This window comes from Nomascus leucogenys, chromosome X (assembly GCF_006542625.1).
Source record: "Nomascus leucogenys isolate Asia chromosome X, Asia_NLE_v1, whole genome shotgun sequence".
Classification (NCBI taxonomy): domain Eukaryota; kingdom Metazoa; phylum Chordata; class Mammalia; order Primates; family Hylobatidae; genus Nomascus; species Nomascus leucogenys.
The window spans coordinates 14,008,644-14,023,320 of record NC_044406.1 but is presented as its reverse complement, the minus strand read 5'-3'; the positions used below and the strand labels follow the sequence as shown (position 1 = coordinate 14,023,320).

The 14,677-nt window shown below is 39.0% G+C and overlaps 1 protein-coding gene across 1 annotated transcript in view; it reads right to left on the bottom strand.

Annotated features, from left to right (window-relative positions):
* Positions 1-14,677, bottom strand: part of BMX (BMX non-receptor tyrosine kinase) — a 54,927-nt gene that overhangs the window by 15,256 nt on the left and 24,994 nt on the right. The window contains exons 9-14 of the mRNA XM_003261082.3: positions 14,038-14,091; positions 9,985-10,039; positions 8,611-8,690; positions 5,681-5,808; positions 3,524-3,598; positions 2,649-2,820 (exon numbers count right to left, since the gene is read on the bottom strand). Of these exons, the coding sequence (XP_003261130.1) occupies positions 2,649-2,820; positions 3,524-3,598; positions 5,681-5,808; positions 8,611-8,690; positions 9,985-10,039; positions 14,038-14,091 (564 nt within the window). The remainder of the gene's footprint in view (positions 1-2,648; positions 2,821-3,523; positions 3,599-5,680; positions 5,809-8,610; positions 8,691-9,984; positions 10,040-14,037; positions 14,092-14,677) is intronic.

Here is a 14,677-nt window from a genome sequence, read left to right as displayed (position 1 = left end):
ACACTGTCTTCCACAGTGGTTGAACTAATTTACACTCCCACCAACAGTGTAAAAGCGTTCCTATTTCTCCACATCCTCTCCAGCATCTGTTGTTTCCTGGCTTTTTAATGATTGCCATTCTAAATGGCGTGAAATGGTATCTCATTGTGGTTTTGATTTGCATTTCTCTAATGACAAGTGATGATGAGCTTTTTTTCATATGTTTGTTGTCCGCATAAATGTCTTCTTTTGAGAAGGGACACTCAGTTTTTACAAGCTCATTAACTTGTTCTTATATGATTAATCTAATTTTAACAATTTACAGGATTATTCTGTAATGTTCAAATGTGTAAAGAATTCTAAATTTAACGTGAAGTTTTAAATATTTTAATAAGAATTTATTAAATTTTTAGTTATTTTCTTCCTTCTTAGTTTAACTATAGGGACAATGCTTATCATGTCACTCAAGGTGATGAGCTTGGGAGTATTCATCTTGTAGCAGTTTTGGAGACTTGCATGGTACTCAACACTGCTCCCTTCAAAGGGAAGGCTTGTGATGATGGCACAAAGGTCCATCACCCAATAAAGAAATATTCTTTGAACAAATTCAGTCACTGCCCAGGCAGCTCAAGGTGGGGGCACCATATTAACTGATATTCCCCACATGATAGGCTTCAGCTTGACCTCTACATTTGGGATTAGACTTTTTCCCATTGTGGCACACTTTGACATCTTTCTTTATGATTAGGTGATGTTTCTAAATGACTTCTTATGATTTTTTTTATGGATACCAGCCTGGTAATGGCAAAAATATGTTTTAAAGTTATGACAAGACACAGAGGTTACATCATGAGCCTGTAAGCATGAGAAAAATCTGGCAGAAAGCTTCTGCCAGATTTTCCTGTCCTACAAAAGGAGAATATCAGGGGCCCCCTTCCCAGTTTTATGACAGTCCAATCGCTGAAGGCAGAACCAGTTACATAATTGCAGGCACCAATGCAAAATGAAAATGCAGGAATCTTTGTTTGAAAATCACGAAGTGTTATTTCAAGATGGCAACAGCAGAGCATTAAACCAAGCACAGGGCCCTTCTAGGTACTGGGGACCCTTGCAACTGTGCAGATCTCATATGCCCGTGAAGCCAGCTAGGGCCAAAGGCCTATATTCACATAGCATCTCTGCTTCCAAATAATTTTGCAATTATGGTAAAAGTGATTGTTCTGACTTTCCTAGTTCCTTTGATCTTCATAAAAGAATGACTAAAGAAATGGACCCTAGAATGTCTGCCTGGGTTTGTATCTTTGCTTTTTGACTTTTACTGGCTTGCTGACTCTGGACAAGTTATTCAACATTTCTGTGCATCGGTTTCCTGTAAATCTAAGATAACGATGGTACAACCCTCATAGGTTTCTTATGGGGATTAAGTGAGTTAATATTTGTAAAATGCTTAGAGAAATGCCTGTAAACACTGTACAGTATAACTGTTTAAGTAAAAATTTAAAAAGTGCTCTCAATCTCTAGCAGGCTAGGAATTTTTTTATTTCAACTATTTCTGACCAGAGACCTACTATGACATCATTTTTCATACCCTACTGATTGATTCTCTAAAAGTAGAGTGACCAACTGTCCTGGTTTGCCTGGGGCTGAGAGGTTTCCTAGGACACAGGACTTTCAGTGCTAAAACCTCCCAGACCTCAGCAAACCTGAATGGTGGTCACTCTACAAAGTCTGATTTACTATGTTGACAGAAAGAGGGAGAATTATATACAACTGAAAGAGAGAGGGAGAGAAAGGGAGAGAGAGGGAGAGGGAGAGAGAGGGAGAGAGAAAGAGAGAGAGGGGGAAAGAGAGAGAGAGAGAAGACACAGAGGGAAAGAGAACACATATGTATTGCCAATAATTGAAGGCTGTTGTGCTGGGAGCTGAGACACATTAGGTAGAGTATCAGACTGTATTGAAGGTACCAAGAAGGAAAAGGATATTGCTGGTAGAGCATTAGTTCTGGGTGGTAGCCCCACTCTGTTCTTCATCCGACCATGCACCTCCCCACGGGGCAAGGAGGCCACAGGGCCAAGGAGACATGCCTACTCCGACCCTATATGTCCCTTTCTCTGCCACCCTTAGAGCACCAGGGCTCTGAAATCACCCGTCCATGTAGTCCTGAGGCCTCTTTCAGGACCTGTGCTGACTCTTCCTTAAGGGGTCTGTCCGCTTAAGGGTAAAGCATGCTACCCCTAGCCAAGATCATTAGCCACTAGATAATTGTTTGCGGGAGACAAAGAGGGAGCTTGTGTGTACTGAATGCTGTGTCTGCACGTAACTACTGAGGCCTCTTATAGTGCAGGACGGAGTTGGGTGTGAGGGGAGAAGCGGGAGGGGTGGAGTTTGGAAGACCACAGGCCAGAGGCTGGTTTCTTTGTAGAGTCTTGGGAATTCTCAATCTGAATATGGCCTTTCAGGTTGTTATGACGGTATATTTGTCAAAGTAGGAGCATAAGACTGATTTGATTTAATAGTCTGTTAGTTCAATTTATAACTTCCAAATATTTATGTCTATGATTCAGTATGTGGACTTTTGCTCTAGGCCTTGCAAAGTTAACAGCAGGCCTATTAGTGGTAATGCCCTCCCATGATGAGGGCTAAACAGCCATTCCTTGGGAAAAACTTACATCATAGTCTGGGCTTCCTGGAAGAATTCATCTTCTGACATGGAGCCCTCCTTGATCATCTTAACAGCAACATCATACTGCCCCTTCCACTTGCCCAGCTGGACCACTCCAAACTGGCCACTTCCCAGCTCCTTCAACAAGGTAATCTCTTCTCTTTTCAGTTCCCAGATTCCTAACAAGGCAAGACGGACATTCTTTAGGATGAGCATAGAAAGCTTTGGGGCTAACAGCTTCCCAAGCGATTTCTTCTCCAATGGGAGTTTCACAGTGACAATATAAACAAGACTTTTTATTTTAAGTTGATAAATTAAAAAAAAAAAACCTTAGTGATGTGGTCTTGTGGCTACGTGATAATGGCACCAGGGCAACACTATTCTTGAAGTAGCTACAGTTATTTGACAAGAAGGCTCAGAGTAAAAACAATTTGCCAACCAGAGGCATCTTGGAGAGGCTCAGCATCAAAACGTACTCGATGTCCTTAGATTCGTAAAACATTGTCAGGTTTTTTTTAATAAAAAAATTAAGCTGTGATCACAGTGGATGTGATCGTCCTAACACGCAAGGTTGAATACTGGCTCTGCTCAGTGGGCACAAAATCCAGGAAAAAGAAAGGACAGACAATGGGGTGCTGGAGGCTAATAATGGGGTCTGATAAGCAAACAAATTGATTATCTTTTTGGTGATTCTAGAAGCTTACAGATTTAGGTTGAGAGGACAGATTTTTTTTTTAAAGAAAATCCTTCCTGATACAATCTGAACAGAGGCCTCCTTCCTGTATTTCCTCCTTTTTTTTTTTTTGCCAGTAAATTAACCATCTATTTCAATAAAAAAAATGATGGAAAATGGAGTTTAAGAGCCCACGAATGTATCCATACCATTTCCCAGGGACACAGAGTCGGGGACCTTGTTGGCCTTTGTTGACACAGGGTGGCGGAGCCGTGTGATCATGCCTGCAATGGAATCAGCGTCATATCATCACATCATTATATCATATCCCATCACATTATGTAACATTGGTTCACAACTAGTCCCTCTCCAAAGTGGCTGAAAAAGCAAAGAGTTCAGAATGTTGTAATGCAGAGAGAGAATCCATTCATGTTGTAGTTGTGCTTAACTTGACTAATTAGCTTAATGCAAAGCAAAAATTAAATGAATAAAACACTGTATGTGATTTTTTAAAATCCCATAGAAATTAATTGCATGATGGAATCTTTTAAAATTCTTCTCCTTATTTTTTGCTATCTCTTTACAATCTTATGCTTAAAATATGTATACACACAGCACATACATTTGACAAAAAATTCAAACAATACAGAAGGGCAAAAAATAATAAGCCATCTGAATTTTTAAAAACTGAACCTATTGCTAAGTTTCATTAAGTGGTCATTTTAATTGTTTATATTTAGTTATGGTAAAACTGGGTTAAAATAATTATAAAATTTAATAGTGGCTTGAAAGAACCCATTAAAAATATATGTATATATGTTTTTTGCTTTAAATGTGGAATGCTCTCCAAGTCAAGGGACCTATCACACATGTACTTTTCCCCTCCTTCCTTTTTCTATATATTTGTCTGGTTTTTATATGAGTGGTCTCCAAAGTTTTAAAATCCTTCACTTCTGTCTTCTTTTCTTGTTTCTCTGCTTGATAAAAATCCTTCACCTTTAATCAACTAAATTAATTAATTAAAATGTAAAAATTAGTACATTTCTATAAAATATATATTTGGTGTGAATTATAAAAATAAACTCACAAACAGAAAATGCAAGAGAATGAGATAAAAACCCAAATATAAATAAACATCTTAATATTTCCTTCTGATAGCCTGTGAAGTTTCCTGTGCATCCTCTGCAGTGGAATCATTTCACTTAGAGATGTCTCTTTGTGCAATACCTTTCACAAAAGGTACTTCTGAGGTACTACAGGTTAAAATAAACAATTGAGGAAATTGGGGCAAAGGAAAAACAACAGTAAGAGCCAAAATGAAAGCCAGAAGTGAGGCCAGTTCACCTACATGCATGCAATCAAGTCATATAAAGCAGCACAAATTAAGTGCGGAGCTTATGGCTTATTTTTACTCACTGTTGGAAATTCACCCAGCCACTGCTCTTAAGTGGCACTATTCTAGAAAACAGAGGGTATTTCTAGATGTATTTCTACCAGTTGATTAGGCAAAAATTTAGAAGACTAATAGCATCCAGTGTTGGTGAGGATGAAAGAAAATGTTAGTAGGATTGTACATTTCTGAAAAGCAGTTGGCAATCTGTACATTTTAAGTATTCTTAGCCTTTGTCTCAGAAATTCCATTTCTAGGGATTTGGCTATAGAACCACTCATATAGATGGACAGAGCTATGCATGCAGAATTGTGCACTGAAACATCCATTATAATGTGAAAATACTGGACATGATCCAACTGCTAATCAACAGAGAGCTAGGTGAATAAATTATGGGGTAACTATGATAGAATTCTACGCAGCTGTTAAATAGGCCAAAGTAAGCTCTTTGTGTATGCATGGAAAGACTTCTAAGACATGTTGAGTAAAGAAAGCAAGCTGAGCAATATGTGTAGAATGATCTCATCTCTGTAAAAATGTAATGTCTATACATAATATATAATTTATATTTATATATGTAATGATTAGTAAGTGCTAGTGTCAGCATGCAAAAAACCCTGTCATAATAGACAACTGGTCCATGATCCAACGATATGTATATATTTCTATAATATTTTAAATTTATAATCCTCTTGCTTCTACACACAGAAAAACCCTACAAATATTTTTATAAAGAGAATTTCTCTTTCTAGGTCACCCAGTTTACTCAATTTCATTCTTTCTGGCATTAAGGAGAGAATCATGTTATATTCCTGGGAATGTAAGCTGAAAATTATGATAGGCAAAAGACTTGAGAGGATTTTTTCCTACTTTCATGGTTCCCTATATAATTAAGACTATTAGGAGGATCAGTAGTATCCAAGAAAATTGATATTTTACAACAAGGGCCCATAAAAGAAAAACTAAAATAGGTTACCTGCTGAATTGTGTTGATGATAATGAATAAGCTTTGGAATGGAATCAAAACAGTAGTTTTCCGCCAGGTATAATTTGTTCTCAGCATTTGTATGCACGTGGTAATGTTTGACAGTTCCTTTTTTATCACTAATAACAGAAAGAATGTTAGAACGTTTAAAAGAAACAATTAAAGCTCGATTAAGCAAGGATTAAATAATTATTTTAGATGCATTTGCAAATTTTGGAGAGGGAAGTCAGGGAGGGTTTCTCAGGCTTGGCATCTGGTATTTTTCTCAGTCTTGGCATCTGGTGTAACTATAAAAGTAATTATGGAAGAGAGTTCTTCTCTGAACTCAATGTATCTTTTGGTGCACATATAGATTTCATGTACAGTAAAATTCCAACTTTCCAGGCTTCTCCTCCCTTAGTAAGTGTATAAAACTGGAATCTTTCTTTGATGATCGAGAGAGGCTTGCAGTTCTTCAGGATCATTATTCTGAACATAAATTATCTTACAGGATAATAATGGAGGTGGAAACGAGAGAGGTAAAGGTGATGAGGCTGTTGGGTATCCTCACCCCAAAACATGGGAGGAGGCTTTTTTGGGGCATGCAGAATGAAGTAGGTGGGGATGTCCTTTAATTCCTCATGTGAACTTGTACCTTCTCCACATAAAACACTTTTTTCTTTTCCTCTGCTTTTATACAATAATGCTGAATTGATGCACGTTGATTTAAGCTAATCAGGAATAATACACCTGTCTTAGATTGTAGACAATGACAAAGTGGTCAAGAACCAGGCTTTGAGTTTAGTTCTATCACTTGCTAGCTACCCTATATGGTTATGCCTGGCATATAAGAAACAGTTAATAAATTGTTGCTGTATAGCAAACTAAGACAGGAACAGAAAACCAAATACCACATATTTTTACTTGTAAGTGGGAGATAAATGATGACAACACATGGACACACAGAGGAAAATAGTAGACACTGAAGCCTACTTGAGGGTGGAGGGTGGGAGGAGGGAGAAGAGCAGAAAAAATGACTATTGAATACTAGGCTTAGTACCTGGGTGATGAAATAATCTCTACGAGAAAGCCACATGATAAGAGTTTACCTATATAACAAACCTGCACATGTACCCATCAACTTAAAATAAAAGCTAAAAAAATTAAAAAATTGCTGTAACATCAGCCGAGTAAAAATTGCAAGTACAAAAGGAGGAACGGTTCTTCTCTTTGCTGCAAATGTTTAATCAGCTTTTGTTGTCAGCATACAATTCACTCAAGGCCGTTGATGAGGTTTCATAAAAGAGGGCTTCTGTATTCATTTGATTCTTTATCTATTTGCTGATTTATCTACCTGGCTACCTTAAAAAATGAATCTGTAGTCAAGAAACTCAGCTAGGAGGACATCTGATACCAGGTTTGGCTGAAACTGCAGGGCCAGAGGGCCACAAAGCTTTTGATACTCAGTCAACAAAGTCTTCTCCTGATTCTTACGGGATTGGCTTTAGCCAGCATCTAGGTGTTACTATGTGCAAAATAATATATGAGATACACTGGGGACATGGATTCTGGCATTGGAAAGTGCTGTGGGACAATTCAGGGTACATCCTATTATCTCAAGTGTAGGTAGGCACTCTGTAAAAAATTTCAAAATAAAATAATGTTTTTATTACTTAATTATTATAAATATACATATATGCACTGTGGGGTAGGGCACATGGGGAAGGTACCAAGGCAGACGATCATTCAGTCTAGCTGCTAAAAAAGAGTTGCACACATAGAAATTTTAAAAAAGATCCTAATCAATATTTGACCAGATTCTCATTCCAAAACATTGGGGGTTCAGTATAAACACAGAGGTGTAAAGAAACATGACTTGGCTATTGGAAGCCCAGCTTCAAATTAGTCACTTATTAGCTCCAGTTAGGTCTTTATAAGCTCTTTTTGAACCTCAATCCTCTCATCTGCAATATGGTATAAATAAAAACAGCTTTCCCATTTGCTTTGGAGGATGATTAGAAGGAAAAAAAAAAAAGAGCTATCTACCAATAAGAAAGTGGCTTGTAAAACTCTGGAGGAGGATTTTGATGATGATTTGCATGAGATGACTGTGCAGTGTCTTTTGTGCCCAAGTGTTAGGGTACAGGGAGCGGAGCAGGTAGAACTACTCTTCCGCAGCAACAACAACAACAATAATAGTAATTACTATTAGTTTATTAAGTGCTTACTACGTGTCAGGCACTGTTCTAGATATAATATATTAATTAACTCACTCCACTCATAGAATGTAACAATCATTATGTTCCCCTTTCAAATGAAGAAGTTGAGGCACAGAGGCTGAGAAACTTGCTCAATGTCACAAAGCCCTGAAATAGTAGAGCCAGGATTTGGATCTAGAAGTTAGGCTTCCAACAAGAACTTTTAGTCACACAAAGAGGACAGAGCCCTGGAAGGAAGCTGTGTAGAGAACATAGCGGCACTGAGTCAACCTTCTGCTAACTCTGCACCCAGTGGAAGGGCTTACTAAGAACTGGACACTGGAGTAGGCATCTTTGCTCAGCAGGTGGCTAGGGCTGAGAGTATACAGGCTCCATTGCTATTTTTTTCTTTCCAGGCTTAGACCTGAATGAAAGGGAATCACCCGAGAGTCTCTTAATAAACATTTACTGAGGCATGCTGTGCTGTGGGCACTCTGTTACTGCCTGGGGTGGGCAGGAGAGGACTAGCCAGAGAATGGCCTCTTGAAAGTAGTGGGGCAAGGATGGTGGGGCAGTGGGGTGAGAGTGGTGGAGGCAACTACAAATGGTCACATTCAGTAGAAATACTTTGATTTAAAATTCCAGAGTTTAAAGATGATGTCTTATCCCAAAATGTGATTGTGACCAGCATATTCAAAGAATATATGCAGAAAGATAAAAGAAATAAATCCTTATCGTACTTACTTCACAGCCTTACTAAATAAGGACACTGTGTACATTCCCACTTGGCTCGAATTTCTAACCATAAATGCTCCTTCTTTTCCCTGAAAAGGAAGGAAAATAGAGAAGGAACAGAAAATATTTTCATTATTCTTGAAAATGATTTTGCATGGTAGGTAGTTGGAAAATAAATCTTTTAGATTGACTTTATAGATCACAAAGGGCACAGGTTTCTCACTCAATCTCTTTATAGATCTGCCCTATGTGTATGTGTATGAGCTCTTCCTCTCCAATTAATATTTAACCCTATCACTTACTTTTCTCGGTGTTGTGCTTATGTAAGCCTAATGTTTTCATCTTTAAGAAATACAATTTAGAACCATGTATCACTGTATCATGCCTTTGGAAGGTTTTAGAAAACCAAAGATCCAGAATAAATCAGTTGTTAAAGTTCTATACTCAAGTTGTCTTTCTCAATGACTTGTGCTAATTCTAAGCAGATCAAGGTTCAGAAAGAGCAGATTATAAACTATGAATGTGACAAAACACCAAATGAAGTCATTACATTCTCACTAGGACCCCTCAAAGAAATAAGTGTAATGTTTAGTGTTTTTATCAGGTTAAACTATGTCAAAGTGTCATTTTTAGAAATCAAAAGAGTTTGCTACTGGAATTCCATACCAATTAGTAATAAAGTCAGATAAACATATTCTGTATCACATCTGCAATACTCTGGTCTAGGCGCTAATGAGCAGTGACAGAGCTGAGGTTAATGGCTACATTGATGGCCTCAGATAAATCATCTCTCTTATTCATGCTCTGAGCAGTCCCCTCCCATTCTGACGCTAGGCTGAGCCATGTGACTTGCTATGACCAATGGGACCTTAGCAAACACAACAAAAGCAGAGACTCGAAAAGTGCTTGCACTGTGGGGCTCGTCCTCTTCAGCCACTGCCTTGAGATCACCATGCTGTGAGGAGGCCCAAGTAAGGCACATGGAGAGACTACCTGGGGAAGAACTGTGGAACTCCAGTTGACTGCCTCAGCTAAACCCAAGCCCCTAGTCAATCCACCAGCCAAATGCAGCCACAGGAGTGCCCCTAAGCAAAACCTGCCTAAGAACTGCTGGCCCAGCTGACTCACGGAATCATGAGATATCATAAATCCCACTGTTTCAAGCCACTCAATTTAGGAGTGGTTTATTATGCAGCAATAGATAATGGGCACAGAAGTAGTAGCTAGACATGAAGAGTCGGGCAACCCACAGACCGGACAAGCAACACTACAATGACTTGACTATATAATTAGCAGCAAGGTTTCTATGAGAAATGCATCAACCTCTGGACCCCAAAATGCAAAGAGATTCTGTGAGGCTGTTTTAAAGACAAGACTATTTACCTTTTGTCTGAGTAACTGTTCAGATTGTGATCTGGAGATGTTACCAGCAAACCAGCTGCAAAAGGAAAAAAATTTATATGTGAGAATCAATAAGTTTTAGATCGTATAGCTTGACACTCAACTTTCTAATCTATAAAATGAGGCATTGGCTTACCTCAGGGGTTTCCAAGCCTAACTGCTCCAGAGAATCATTTGAGGAGCTTTTCAGAAATACAGATGCTTAAGTCCCCACTACCAAATTCTGATGTTGGGGTGGAGTCTGCACATCTAATTTTTAAATGGGCTGGCATTTAGGAATCTTTGGTTTTCTTCTAGGTGACTTCTAAGTTTTCCTACATTTTACCATTTTGAGTAAGGGCTAGAGATTAGAGCTACGAAGAATATTCCAAGAGGAAAGTCAGGGCTGCCAAGGATGAAAGCCCTTGTCTTCCAATCATATAATTTCCTTGTAATAATCTGATTATAACATCTATTTTCACATCAAATGCTTTTACTTCATATGTGGAGCTCAACAGGCCAAGAGCTGTTTCTCATGTGAGGGCGATAATGTCTGTGGCCTTTGGGCTTTAGATAGAACTTCCTACTTAGGAAATGAGTAAAAGTAGGGCATGAGGTGGGATGTAGCATGGGTTTGGGTGAGTGGGAGGACCCACTGGCTAGAAGATAACATCTGCAGAGGAAATACAAGAGGAGGGTGAGGGTAGAAGGGAGGAGTTGTAGGAGAAATTCAATGTAGAAGGTATCTCAGAACTTGGCAGGAACGGATGGCAAGTTATTCTCTGTATAATCTCTGTATGAGTTTTGGGAAGGGATGTCAGCTGGTGGACAGTTCAATAAAATAGAAAGAGCCTTAGGCCACCCAGCTTGGAGGTCTGGGTTCTAGGCATAACTTCCCTATGTGTAATTGCATGACTTTGAACAAGCCACTTGGCTCTGTTTGACCTTGGACTTCCCTACCTGTAAAACTAGGGAGAGGGTTGATCTTGATAAGTCTGAAAGTCTCTTTTAACTCTACCATTATGGACACCGTATAACTAACACTTGAAATATTAACTGATCGTTTTTCTTATTAGTCAACATTTTAAGGTAATACTAGCTAATCAAAAGGCCCTTCAGAGGCTGTGATACAGGATATATACCTACAGGGGAATAGAAGGAAGAAAATCAAGAATCAGGAGAGAGGCTTGGAGAGGCAAGGTGATATAACCTATGTACCCTATACATTATACCTCCCACACACATACAAACATTGCCTGTGTCCATAATTTTGCTGAGGCCTGCCTCTTATTGTTTTAAATGATATTTCAGTATTTCAATGACAGAGCAGCAGAGTCCTAGGCCTAAGGGTTTTGTTTTTTTTTTTTTTTGACAGGGTCTCACTCTGTCACATGGGCTGGAGTGCAGTGGTATGATCTCGGCTAACTATAGCCTCGACCTCCCGGGCTCAAGTGATCCTCCCACCTCAGCCTCCCAAGTAGTTGGGACTACAGGAATGGGCAACCACACCTGGCTAATTTTTGTATTTTTGTAGAGACGAGGTTTTGTCATGTTGCCCCGGCTGGTCTCAAACTTCTGAGCTCAAGCCATCTGCCTAGCTCAGCCTCTCAAAGTGCTGGGATTATAGGCATGTGCCACTGTACCTGGCCAGGCCTAGTCTTAACACATGATTTTCTGTCTAAATCTCAGTGCTTAGTGCTTCTGTCTTTAATGGAATTGGCTGGAATTGCTCATGAAGTTATGGCCATAAAACAAAAACTCCCATGACACTGATAGAATAGGAAGCTGGGAGCATTAAGCACAATGTGAGGTGACTGAGTCCCAGATCCTATAGCCCTATAATCCCGAGCTCCTTTCGGTATCTTTTTGATTTTGAAGAGGACAAGTCTTCCCTGAGAATTTCCTCAATGTCTGTCTCTCACACACCACTTGCATTCAGAAAAGATGGGAATAGAGACTGTCTAAATGGTCATATCTGGGCTTACCCAATCAGAGAAAGACTTCCAATTTATTTAAATGCTTAAGACTACAATCCACAATTAGAGGTTCACTCCCATTGGTTTAAGTCTTTGTGTTTCATTAAAGTGCAATTATCTTTGGAAATGACCATGCGTTGGTCATTCTCAGTCTTTTATGTCTTAGTATGAATTATTCCATCAATGCTTTCCTGAGAATAGACGTTAGGGAAGAAAGTAAAGCCGAAAGAGAGCTAGAAGGTGATAAAGAGATCACGCCACAAAGATGTGGAGGGTACAGCACATCTTCCCCAATGCAACAGATATGTCTAGGGCCAGGCTGGGTTAGAGATGAGAGGAGGAGTGAAAACAGCAGCATGTACTTTGTAAAAGCTCTTGTTTCACGTGTAACCAGTAAATCAATAATACAACACTTGTACAAAAACAGAACTGGAAATATGCATAATCCTAGTGTCCAAGTGAATTCTGTGCCATTTGGTATCAAGTGTCTGAGAAATGCAATATGCTCTATTATTCCCACTTCTTCTTAACACTAGTCTTTACATCTAGGAGACAATTATTTGTCCCTATTTGTAGAGTGATAGACCCTTAGATTTTGGAAAGAATCTTAATAGCCACTTAGGCCAACCTTCTCAGTATATTTGGGGTGACCACACGTTTTTATTTGCCCAGAAGTCCAGTTTATGCATAATGTCCAGGTGTAATTTTTATTTTAACTTTTGTGAGTACATAGCAGGTATATATATATATTTGTGTGTGTGTGTGTGTTTGTGTTTTTTTTTTTTTTGAGACGGAGTCTTGCTCTGTTGCCCAGGCTGGAGTGCAGTGGCGCCATCTCGGCTCACCATAGCAGGTATATATATTTATGGGGTACATGAGATGTTTTGATACAGACATGCAATGCATAATAATCACATCATGGATTATAGGGTATCCATCCCCTCAAGCATTTATCCTTTGAGTTACAAACAATTAATTATACTCTTTAAGTTATTTTAAAATGTATAATTAAGTTATTATTAACAGGTATAATTTTTAATAGTGCACTTTTTCTCTTTCTAAAGTATCCCAATTTTGATGTTAAATGAAAAGGTTGGCTGGGTGCGGTGGCTCACGCCTGTAATCCCAACACTTTGGGAGGCCGAGGTGGGTGGATCACCTGAGGTCAGAAGTTCAAGACCAGCCTGGCGAACATGGCGAAACCCTGTCTCTACTAAAAATACAAAAATTAGCTGGGTGTGGTGGCAGGCGCCTGTAATCTTAGCTACTCGGGAGGCTGAGGCAGGAGAATTGCTTGAACCTAGGAGGTGGAGGTTGCAATGAGCCGAGATCATGCCATTGCACTCCAGCCTGGGCAACAAGAGCAAAACTCTGTCTCGAAAAAAAAAGACAAGGTCATCCTAAGAATAGAGATCTGTCGACATAAATATTGCCATGTTCAGGGTCTCATTTGTGCTGCCCTGTAAAATTACTGCATCATTAATAACTTCTCCAAAAATATTACTCAATGTTAATAAGAACTTTCAAACATTAGAGGTCTCCAAGAAAGAAATAATGAGCAGAAACATTATATGCTACATCTACAAAGATAAAGTGAAATGAAGGTGACACTGGACGTATGATAAATCCAATGAGTATTTGCATCCAATTTAGATAATCCAGTTTTGGGGAAAATATTTTCATTGGTAACAACCCAGCTCATTGTCACCTGTCATCTAGATAAATGACCCAGAGCATTACGTGAGTTTACCCATGTAAATACAGCCTCCTGAGACGGTCTCAGCCATCTGTTTTAATGTCTTTGAGGAAGAGAGTAGAAGTATCTATTCTAGATACTTCAGCCTATGTGACACTCCAGCCTATGTGACAGAGTGAGACCCTGTCAAAAAACAAAACAAAACAAAACAAAAAACCTTAGGCGTAGAACTCTGCTGCTCTGTCGTTGAAATACTGAAATATTATTTAAAACAATAAGAGGCAGGCCTCAGCAAAATTATGGACACAGGCAATGTTTGTATGTGTGTGGGAGGTATAATGTATAGGGTACATAGGTTATTGAAAGAAGACTTTCAATACTCACTCATAATCATCCAGGTTTTCCTCTTCTTCAGATGAACTTGACTCAGGGAATTCCCTTAAGAAGAGTTGGGAAAAACGTGAGTGCAAAAAAGCACCAAGAAACAATCCAAGTGCCTAGCCATGCAATATCAAATCCCACCCTGATTTTATCCACCTAAATAACATTTAGATTGTTAGGTTTCTCCTTCTGCACCTGGGAAGGTATCAACACAGCAACAGTAAAGAGAGAGTCACTCAAAAGTTGGGCTTATGCCAAGTTTTAATGAAAGAATGGTTCTTTGATACAGGAGATCCCCAGGAGGCCCCCAGAAGAACTTATATTTCTTTGACTTTTTCCAAAGAGTGGGCTCATGAAATAGATGAAGACTCCTTCAGAGATGGCTGTAGTATAAAGTTAAAAAAAATTGGGTTGTGTATATAGCTATTCTTATGGAAAAGTATTCAACTCTAGGTTGCTTTTCTTCCTGCTAGGGATGCCTGGGTCAGATATACTAATGTTTGTGCTACTACTGGTGTATGTCATGGATGCTGGCTAGGAAAAGTCAGTGCAAGAAAAACTAGAACCCAAAAGCCATCCATTCAGGGTTCAGAGAGGCAAACTACATAGACTTTTTTGGTTTATATTTACCTTAAGTACAAAG